Raw genomic sequence first — 10,480 nt, 5'->3', positions numbered from 1 at the left:
ATCAATTTCAAATCCAAAAGATATCATTTAGGATTTTTTTATTATTTTTAATAAATTTAGAATTTAAGATTCAAAAGTATTGCTATCTTTTGCAAGTTAAAATTTTGAACCTACTAAGTTATTTTGAAATAATTCATGCAGGAATGAGTTTGCTTTTCTAATTTTATACTTTTGCAATTGAATCAATAAATTTTAAAAAATTATTTTTAATATTCATAAATCAACGAATTCAATATCTTTCACTATGTCAATTTCTCACGTGAAACTTGTTGAATTTATAGAGTAAATACAACTAATTAGGTACCCCAAGCATGAACTTTTAAGATGCAACAAAAGAAAACAGCATATAAAAGAGGGTAGAACATATAAAAGAAAGGTACCTTGATGAGCAGACAGCGGACATTTCCAGTAGAACTTTTGCATCCTAATCAACACTACAAGGAGCGCACAAACTAAACCTCAGCTGCTTACATAATAATAAATGGTTTACGATTAACTTAAAAGCACGCCAGATATGTGCAAATTAAGTTAACATTCATGTAAAAGCAATCTCTGAGAAATAAAATTCAACATCAAAACACTGCTCACAGAACTTACAAGTCGGATATTATGCTGCTGTGGTTTAAATCATGCAATCGTCGCCGCATTGTTGTTGCATATGTCGAAGATTTCGTCTAAAGGTGCATGATCACCAGTGCCTTCATCTTTTCTTCCATACAACAAATGCTTCCCTTTGAATACAAACATACCTCCCTGAAAGAAAAACATCTTACAGGAAAGTTGGCAGTGACTTTGACTAAATGTTTGAGCAAGAAAAATGAGGGCGATCGAACCTGCTGTAAAACGCTAGACCTATCGTCGGGGGTGGCTGTAATGGTATAATTCTTGCCTGCCTTCTTGATCGACTCCCATCTTGAGAACACCTTAGTCTAGTGAATGTGGGTGGGAACGAATTTTGATTAGAGAAGCTGGTGGATGGCCAATGGAGGAATCAAGAAAAATAAAGAACATACACTAGCTGGATTAAAGAAAGTTCTGCCTAATCCAAAATATAGGCCCAAGACATTGTAAGCCTGGAAAACATCACAGCATTAGAAACGATGTTCTCTGATTCGAAATGGATCGGAAATTTGTTAATGTTGTTTACCTTCCTTTCCGGGTCTGCGTAGAGATAATCCATTGGAAATGGCAACTGTAAATTTTAAAGCAAAGATGTAGAAAACCATCGACAAAGTTAGCATACTTTCAAGTTCAACTTAATATAACAATGACAAAGTCTTAAAACTTTGCTTCAGTAAGGAACTAGGATGAGATCCCAAAAACTCTCAACAATCAGAATCATTGTTCTCAACACTGAAAGCAATATCAATACTTACCAGGACCACTATGTGTGGGGTTACGAGATCAATTAGGCGTAGCACCAATTTGTGATAAAATGAGGAAAAAGAATAAATAACACAATATGAACAATCTAGACTTTTATAGTTCGACAAGTAATTGATTAGAACTAGAGATGAAAGAGGTAACATCTCATTATATTACTAGCAATGACAGTGCTACTGTACTAGTTCAATGGTCGGATAAGCCCCATTTAGGTGATGCCAATCTATGAAAACCATCCAAGGAAAGAAAATCATGCCACGTTCAAATTTTAATCATAGGAAAAAATAAACAGCCAAACTAGCTGAAAATTCTAGTGGAGATCTTTTAACCTTTGTGACAAGCGAAATTCTAGAAAAGGCCAAAATTTCACTGCTCTCCTCCATAAAAGTATGTTTCACCAAAATGGTGGAAGTTAAATGAGCCTGAAAGGTAGCTAGGGATAGAAATTTATGACTTTCTAACTTTATGACAATTCAATTGGAAGCATGCCATGCTAAAATATGGAATGGTGCAGCTGTGCATTTGAGAGGAGGAAAAAAAACATCAGCTTCAACTAATTGGCTACACTCAATTTTCAAGAACATGAACTCGACCAAATAGGAAGTTGAGAGAGTGGATTATTACCCTACTCAAAATTTAATTACATATGAAACTACGAAAATTGGAATGAAGTTCTTCAGCTTATACACTAACACTTCCTAGGGACAAACATAAAGATCTATCATTATACTATTAACAATTTTCCTTGAAAAATTTCTGTGAGGCTGGCTTCCCTCTGTTTCTTCTACTTATGATTTGGAGCAACCCTTTATTAGAGAACAGAACAGAACATATGTCATGCGAGGTTCCTATATGATTTCCTCCATGTTTTGCATAAATTTCATTAACAAAGATACTAAAGCAGCAAGCTAAGTAGGATTTCAATATTTCTTTTGCATTTGGTAGTTCTCAATATTTTTTTTTTTGCATTTGGTATAAGCAAAGGAAACTGGAAAATCTGATATGTGGTATTCTGAAGCAAAATTGCTAAAGCAAGTTGATCGAGTGATGGACGAAGGAGAATATAGGTGCTCAGCCTTGCTTAATTTATTAGTCATAATTGTATTCTTTGTTTCTTTTGAACTTTTACAATGTAATAAGTTTGTTGAACTAGCAATGAGATAAGTTTTCTCCCGAAACATAGAATATGCGATTGTAAAACGACTGACTACTACAACTCTACTAGAACAACTCACTTCAAAATTGATGTTACTGCAATCAAAGTTAGTCTACCAAAATAAAAATGGAAAGGCCAGTAGAATCGTTACCCGTTCAGCAAGCATGCGAGCTTTGTCAGGAGTTCCAACACCAACTGCAATTAGTCTAACTCCCGCTGCATCAAATTTAGATATCGACTCTTTCAAGACCGAAGCAAGCTCCCAACTGTTTGGTGTCAACACAAACGACTAAATGTTATTTTCCGCCAGCACTATCGCTAATCAGCTATGTGCTTGCAGGCATCAAAAGAGAAGAGCTGAACTCACCAACAAATACATCCAAAATGCCTCATAAGCGCAACCACTGCAACGCCCTAATCCACAGAAAATTACTTGATCATGTATCAATCTAACAATTGCCTAATCGAACAAACTAAGAATATGTAGCAATCAGAATGGTGCGAAGATATCATTCATTTGTGACATTTATCGATTCGTTTGGATTTTGCACTACAGCAAACCCATATCAATCCAGAATGTCATATTCAGTTGATCCTAGATCTAGAGAAGAAATTTTTTCGAAAATCAGTAGTTATGCAAGATGCATCCAAAGAATTTTGAACAGGAAAAGGGAAAAAAGAGAAGCAATCTCATACTTCGTTTTGGTCCCACAGATCCCTGAGGAACACGGGCTCTCCAGTGCCCGCCGCGAAGACACGGACGCCATCAAGCGCATCCCAGCTAGCGGTCGCATCGACACCGCCAGTAGCGACTGCGGCGGAGGAACCAGCCGACGCAGCTCGAAGGACCGGCATCTGAAGCCGACTAGTGACGAGCCGAGCGAATCGGGGGATCAAACCCACAGACGGCTTCGGCGGAGAATTCGCTCCGCCTACGGGGGAGCGAGGCGGAGAGAGGGTGAGTGACGGAGGGGAGGCGATCGCCATTCCCGCTCACCGATGCAGCTGCAGCGGCAATGTAACAAACCCTAACTGCCTCCAGAACAAAATCGCAAGCGCAGTGACGAAAGAGCGAGTGAAGGCTCTCTCTTCATTTCCGCGGCCACGGGGAAGGAGACGTGCGCGAACCTGGATCACGGGTTGTACTCTCGACTCTTCTAGAAAAATCTAATGGCCATTAAATAAGCGTGTAGAGTTTAGTCCCACATCGCTTGTTCTTGCTTAAAGAAATGGAACTAGCACTATAAAATAAGATGCCATCGCTCGATCAAAAGCATACCTTTCTCGGCCTTTTGGCTAAGATCAAGTGTAGTATCTGTTCTTATCAGTTTAATATCTGATACGTGGGCTATAAGTCCACTATGATATTAAATTAATTTTTTATTCGGGGAGGGTCCATTACAGTAGCTTGCTACTGGGCCCCTCGCGCGTCGCCCTTGCGTTGCACTACTGCATGGGCCTGGCGCACCCGACCAAGCCAGATAAAATTTATATATAAATAGTACTTAGTAATAGGCTATATTGAGTTCTTATCATGAGAAAAATAATTCAATTATTAATTATTGTTTTAATCATGCGGCAATAAGTGAATTAACGTGCTCGTAGGGGATTAACTTGTGGGTATGCTGAAGGTACGAGTTGGGCTTAGTAAGCAAGATAGTTCTTTGTTAGATTTTGCAATGGGAAAGGAAGAACAGAAGATAGTTCTTTGTTAGATTTTGCAATGGGAAAGGAAGAACAGGGAGCAATGTAAGATCGGCTTTCAAAATCTTCAGGTTATCGCAGGTAGATAAAAGAAGCGAAACGAGTTCAATAGGATGAACTACCAAACTTTAAAAGATACATGAATTGAGACTTCCTCCTATAAGTTAGCAACATCACCAATATCATGAGACACACAATGCCTCGTATTAACCTTCTTCAACGACCAGAAATTGGAGCAGGAAAATTGCTGTTAACCGAACAGGTAACAGAATGAGTATTAAGTATAATACAAGAGGGTATTATAATGCCAGACTAACCTGCACACAAAAAAAATTGAGTCGACTAGAATAATTAGCCTTTTTGATGAACTTCTCGGATTTCCAGATCTTGCATCTAAATTCCAGAGTTTAGTGCTTCATCCGCACCAGGTTCTACTGCATCATGGCCTGACTCGGCGGAATAGAAAGACCAAACCGACGCGCAATTCTCGTTGCCTGGTATCCACATAAGTGGAAAATTTCAGCATGAATAAAGATGATATTGGTGGTTTAGAGATGTTCAAATAGCCAAGCTTTGAACATATGAATATCATCCCAACATATTTTCTCTCATTTTGTTATATAATAGGTTGTTTATTTGATCCATTTTCAAAAGCATCCTTTTGAGGCATTTTCAACAAGCAGACTTAGCTGCAAATTCATATTACAAGCATGGTTAGAAGATTAGTACCTTTCAAGCTTGAATTCTCTTCAACATTGTCCAGCAAATCAAATCTTCGATTCCCGGAAGATGATGCAGCAAGTGATTGAGATGGATGAAAGGAGAAACCATTGACCGTATCTAGATAAGAATATTTTAAGGAAACATGAGATGGAAATAAAAAAATGGGAAAATTCTGAATTATGTTTTATGAAAAATGAATATTGAAAAAAAAACTTTTCAGCAAACAAGTATGTGGCAAAAAACAAAATGAAGTGTATACCAGATGCAGCTTGAAAGCTCGCTGCCCACTCGCCAGTTTGAAGATCATATATGTGAACTAGACCATCCTGTCAGTAGCCAGAAGCCAATTATTGTTTGAAAATTTTCCATTTTATTCCCGGCAGTTTACCTCCTTTTCGAAATCCCCCTTCTAGTTTCAAAATATCTTAGAGATATTCAAACTCTTATCAATTCAGCCCTTAATCATTAACATCACTTTATCTTGCCTGACATGCCATGCATATGCCACGCCTCTTTTCCATTGATGATGTTAATGACTAGTGTGAAATGACGAGAGTTTGAAAACCCATGGATACTCCAAGAGCATTTTGAAAAGGAAGGTAAACTTCAAGAAGATGAAATGAAGATTTCCTTTATTATTTGGATTTTATAAGCTACACAATGCTTGTGAACATATAAAGAATACCTCTCCTCCTGTACCGAGGTGCCTTCCACAAGGTTCAATATCAAATGATACTCGTTGGTTGGTGTGTTCAGATGATCGATATAGTCTGAGTAGACACATGAAAAGGTCATGATGATTTGTTTACATTGTATGAGAAAAAAAAAACTAGCGAAATCACATGATTCCATCCCGAGAACAAATTTTTTTGCATGTGATCAGTAGGAATGTGATGTACATTATCAGTGTATGTGTCATATGGTTATTGAGAGAATAGATGAACATAGATCATAGCTCAGCAATCACATAAGAGTATATAAGCTCCCTTACTTTAATCATTCGCTGTTTATCGTATTAAAAATATTTTCTGAAGGGTACATGACAATTATACTACTCAGACTTGAGAGCAAGTTACTGCAATGAATGAGAATTCAAAATATGTGACACAATTGTTTCCACAACTTTTTACACATGATTGTTGGAGAGACCATGCTGGAGTGTTGATGTTGAAAAGAAGTATTTATGAGAAAGATGAAAAATCCTACCATATCACAACAATCACATGAAAAAGTAGAAGCTCCTGTGCACTCATTATACTATTCCCTATTCATAGTATATTCATTCATATCTCTTTGTTGATAGATTTAAGATATTTAAGTCTATATACAAGAAGAATTCTGTGTCAATAAATTCTAAATAGTTTTTCTCACTTTGATTATAACATGAAAGGACTCAAATGAATCTAATCAATAAATTTCACAACCAAATCTCCTTCGTGCAAGACAAGAAAAGATGATAAGGACTTACTGGTATACAATCCCAACTGTATTGCGAATATCCCAGCACAATATGTATGGATCCTGGAAGCACCATGGACATAAATAACAGGTTTTGAAAGTGTGAAGAAAAAGACAGATCGATGAAATAATATGGATTTTTAATATCAGCTTATACTACACACACACACACACAAAACACTATTGTAATAGATTTACATAATTTTTGAAAAACAAGTATACATATAAATATACTGGCATCATTATAAATATGTTGGAGATGCAGCTAAAAGAATAAAAGATCTGCAGAGAAAAGAACAATGTCGATCAGACTGGAAAGTATTAGTTCATGCAGTCTGAAGATTTGGTTCACTGTCAGTGACACATGTTTTATTTTGAGAATGAGGCAATAGGTTTGATACAGCAAGCCAAAAAATAGGCATATCATTCTCAACATAAATTAAGCACAAAGGATTTTTTGTAAAGGATATTAAGATGGAAGAAAACAAAATTTCCATTAGAAAGGATAAATATTTGACAGGAGGTAGAATGTCAATCATTCTAAATGCTGATTGTTTAGCATCTTGTTAACAACCACATTTAACTAATCTCCCATCTTACTATAAAAACACTTGAATCATCATCCATAATATTGTTGGTTAATAAAATCCTAGGCGTGTAATAAATAACATGATATTTTGGAATCGCCTGGAAATGCTTTATTTCTTTTCTTAAGAGTTAGCTCCAAAAAACATAGAAAATTTGAACCAAGTATCATCACATATGATCTGTAGTTCAATCCAGAGCAATACATCATGCACAAAAGAGAGCAGTAGAAAAAGGATGATTTGAGTGGAATTGCCTACAATGCAATTACATAGATTCATCAAATATATTGGAAATCAATGGATGATCATACTTTGCAAATCACAGTTACAACATAACTGGTATATGCAAATCGATGCAATATACCTTCCTCCCTCCTGTATAGAGATAGTATCCATCTTTTGAGAATAGTACCTGGAAATATAATTACCATCAACAATTGTCAGAGGTGTTTAAGTAAATGCATAGTCCTACTAACCTGTGTAACACCCCCTAGTTGACCATGTAGTACATATAGTAATTCCATATTATCCTCAGAGTAGATAGCAGTGGTCTGGCTGTAAGAGCCAATAGCAAGCATCCCATTGTGAGTAGGAGAAAAGGCAATAGAAGATACAATACCTGAAGAATAAAGTAACAAGAAAACATTGACAGCTTAAGAATTTTATATTAGAAATATAGGCGCTGGAAGAGCAAAAAAATTAAAAGGAAAAAAATTGACCCCATAAAAAACAAAGGAAAGGGGCACATGAAAAAATACAAAAAAAGAATAGGCAGATGACTTAAAATCTCTAATCAACTGAAATGTTGTTAATAAAACAAAAGTCATGAGGAAAAAATATCACTCAGGTTCATTGAGTAGGTGAAATATAACCATAGGAAAGGAGTGAGAAGAAAAATTAGACTCAAAGAAGCTTCTCTGAACCAGCTCTTGCACACATCCCTTAATGGTCAAAACATACAATGTTATGACCTAAGGGACATACCTTGGTCCGAATTTGAAATTCACTAATTATATTTAGCTTGAATAAGAGTTTGTTTCATTATGTTATCTATTTGAAGGATTAGATGATATTGGATCTAACATTTTGTCATTTATGATCATTATCAGCTTGACCTGATATCTTTTCACTTGTCATGAGTATGCTCACACTCATTTCATCTGGATGCAGGAGAGCAATATCAAAGACATTAGCTACATACTACCAGTTACTATTTTGATAAGAAAATCAATCATTACTAAATTAGTAAGACAACATAGAGATGATGACTACTGACCGGTTGAGAGGTGGTTGAAAATGTGTGCTTATAGACATGAGATAAACACAAGCATATAACAACAGGAATTACCTGATGGGCCATTACCTGCAAAGCAGCCACATACCGAAGATTGTCCTAGTATTTTAGAAAGATTACCTGATGGGCCATTATTTCCTTTATGCAGAGAATATTGCTGAAAATCACGACCAGGGCGATGCACATCAAACACTCTTAAGGATTTATTATATCCAGCAAAAAGCCTATAGGAAGAAAAGATTTGATTCTGTAACAATTAAGGGGTGGTAAATGGAAGTATTCCTCTATATACGATATACAGAATCTATACTTTGATCCCGAAGTATTGAATGAAATTGAAAGTGCAGCTGCTATCTCATCCATGGCATCATACGCTCGATAAGTGCAACGAAGCTGTCAATTATCAACAGGAAAGACAAATGAATAAACAACATGTCCACATCATGTCAAACAGAGCAGCAGAACAGCTCATATATTGAAAAGCACCTGACCAGAACTAGCGTCCCACAGATGAATTGGGTGGTCGCGAGTGGTACTGGCAAATACACAGCTCGCAGGATCTGAAATTTTTAATTAGTATTTATCCTTAGTACCGTAATCATCCAACGGGAAGTCAATAAACCAGCAAGAAGATTAACACCTGATGCAGACATGTAAGGGAACCAACAGAAGTCGTAGACACTCTCCGCTTCCCTCACAATGAGACTGGAACCGTACGAATCTACTCCAACAAGCACCAGGAAGCATCAAATCGCGAAAAAAAATAGCAAAGTGAATTCGTGGATCATATTCCTAGTATGCACCGACATCCATACCTTGCCCGTCAATCCCAGCAGCAGAAGGCTCCACCTTATCCGCAATAAAAGCATCCTCCGGTCTAATTGGATAAAAGGCATATCATGATGGAAATTCGTCGAAGCAAAGGTAGAGGGCACTTACAAGTAGAACAGACGCAGGGAGTTGTCGTCGGAGCTGGTGAGGAAGCAGGAACCGTCGGGAGACCACTTGACCCCTTTCAGGAAGTTAGCTCCAGGGTTTGAACCGTCCCGGAACTGACTACAGAAGTGGTAGAGCCGGCGAGGCACCTGATCGAACCTAAACACTGGCCACTGGCAGCACCACGCCGCTTCCCGCTCGATCGCTTCTTCTACTCCCTCTTCTACTTCTCCTTCCTGCTCCGCAGCCGCCGGCAGCTGCTCGAGGCCCGTCGCCTCCAGCGCCAGAGTCATGGAGCTTGAGCCAGAGGAACCGGGCGATTTTGAAAAATAAAGCCCTAATTTCGAAAGAGAACCGTGCTCGGCTCTGTTTACTCTCGCGGACGGATAAAAAGTAGGGAAAATAAAACTCAATGGGAAACAAACGGAAAATAAAATAAAAAAAGAGAGAAAAAGAAAACAATCAAAAATTAATGGACTAAATTAAATAAATCAAAATCGAACAACCAAATTTTTTTAGACAAATTAAATTGTTCATGTCTAGATCTGCTTCTGGATGTACAGCAATCTCTTCAGCACCTCATTGGAGCTAGATTGGACGAGGATGAAGGTGGAGGATTCTTGGGCCCTGCAAGCACGAGAAGGGTGAGTAGGAAGGTTAGGGGTAGTCCCGGCATGACCACTCCGATGATTAAGTCAGCTTCTGCATAAGAGGGAGAGAATTGAGAGAGTGTCTAAAATTGTTCATACCTCCTCCGGTGTAAAGCTAACCTTTTATATAAGCTGAAGATGCTATGTCACATTATGGATGTGATCGGGGTCCCATCATCGTTATGAATGTGTCAGAGAGTATGGTATAGTCAACGCATATGTCCCATCGCTGACTTGTATTAAAGAGGAGGGTCATGTCACGCACGCGCCTTGCCATGATGAGCTGCAGAGACGGCAGGAAAACATTCACAACCGAATAACGGGGGAGTGATCTTTGGGAAAGGAGAAATCCGTAGGGAGCTATTTCGGACATATGAGACTGCCGGGTCTCACGTCCGAATGGGTGGAGTCGGCTCGGGGCCGAGATGCCGAGGTGGGACGGTAAGGCTAGTGGGCCCTATGTCCGAATAGGTGGAGTCGGCTCGGGGCCGAGATCCCGGGGTGGGACGGTACTATTGGGCTCGATGAACCGTGACCCGCTCCCTTACACCCATAACATAAATCAAGAGAAAGTTACTCATACAATTAA

At 38.2% G+C, this 10,480-nt stretch overlaps 2 protein-coding genes and 1 non-coding gene across 5 annotated transcripts; 1 reads left to right on the top strand and 2 right to left on the bottom strand.

Annotated features, from left to right (window-relative positions):
• Positions 1 to 260: 260 nt before the first annotated feature.
• LOC141832034 (thioredoxin-like protein AAED1, chloroplastic) lies at positions 261 to 3,626 on the bottom strand. 2 transcript variants are annotated; one of them, XM_074719497.1, is made up of 8 exons: positions 3,236 to 3,625; positions 2,907 to 2,953; positions 2,691 to 2,805; positions 1,148 to 1,192; positions 1,014 to 1,073; positions 834 to 929; positions 598 to 753; positions 261 to 434 (listed from the first exon to the last, which is right to left on the bottom strand). In XM_074719497.1, the coding sequence occupies exons 1-7, from the start codon at positions 3,524 to 3,526 to the stop codon at positions 628 to 630; spliced, it is 780 nt and encodes a 259-aa protein (XP_074575598.1). In that variant the 5' UTR covers positions 3,527 to 3,625; the 3' UTR covers positions 261 to 434; positions 598 to 627. The 2 variants fall into 2 exon arrangements, with proteins under 2 accessions (XP_074575598.1, XP_074575599.1); XM_074719498.1 differs by lacking the exon at positions 261 to 434 and having other exon boundaries at positions 468 to 753; positions 3,236 to 3,626.
• Positions 3,627 to 3,814: 188 nt separating this feature from the next.
• LOC141832688 (U2 spliceosomal RNA) lies at positions 3,815 to 4,012 on the top strand. Its single transcript, XR_012602126.1, has one exon. It is a non-coding gene; the product is annotated as a U2 spliceosomal RNA (small nuclear RNA).
• A 332-nt stretch (positions 4,013 to 4,344) lies between these two features.
• LOC141831624 (uncharacterized) lies at positions 4,345 to 9,568 on the bottom strand. 2 transcript variants are annotated; one of them, XR_012602079.1, is made up of 14 exons: positions 9,245 to 9,568; positions 9,121 to 9,182; positions 8,946 to 9,026; positions 8,792 to 8,865; positions 8,616 to 8,698; positions 8,426 to 8,529; positions 7,488 to 7,630; positions 7,376 to 7,423; positions 6,435 to 6,487; positions 5,652 to 5,736; positions 5,226 to 5,292; positions 4,973 to 5,083; positions 4,561 to 4,737; positions 4,345 to 4,490 (listed from the first exon to the last, which is right to left on the bottom strand). XR_012602079.1 is itself a non-coding variant. In XM_074719019.1 (13 exons), the coding sequence occupies exons 1-13, from the start codon at positions 9,532 to 9,534 to the stop codon at positions 4,637 to 4,639; spliced, it is 1,302 nt and encodes a 433-aa protein (XP_074575120.1). In that variant the 5' UTR covers positions 9,535 to 9,568; the 3' UTR covers positions 4,345 to 4,636. The 2 variants fall into 2 exon arrangements, 1 of the variants encoding a protein (XP_074575120.1); XM_074719019.1 differs by having other exon boundaries at positions 4,345 to 4,737.
• Positions 9,569 to 10,480: the final 912 nt, after the last annotated feature.

The sequence above is a fragment of the Curcuma longa genome, chromosome 7 (genome assembly GCF_044706935.1).
Source record: "Curcuma longa cultivar G26 ecotype Majalengka, Jawa Barat chromosome 7, ITB_CL_G26_1.1, whole genome shotgun sequence".
NCBI lineage: Eukaryota > Viridiplantae > Streptophyta > Magnoliopsida > Zingiberales > Zingiberaceae > Curcuma > Curcuma longa.
Note: the sequence above shows the minus strand (reverse complement) of the source record. Positions and strands in the feature narration are given on the sequence as shown.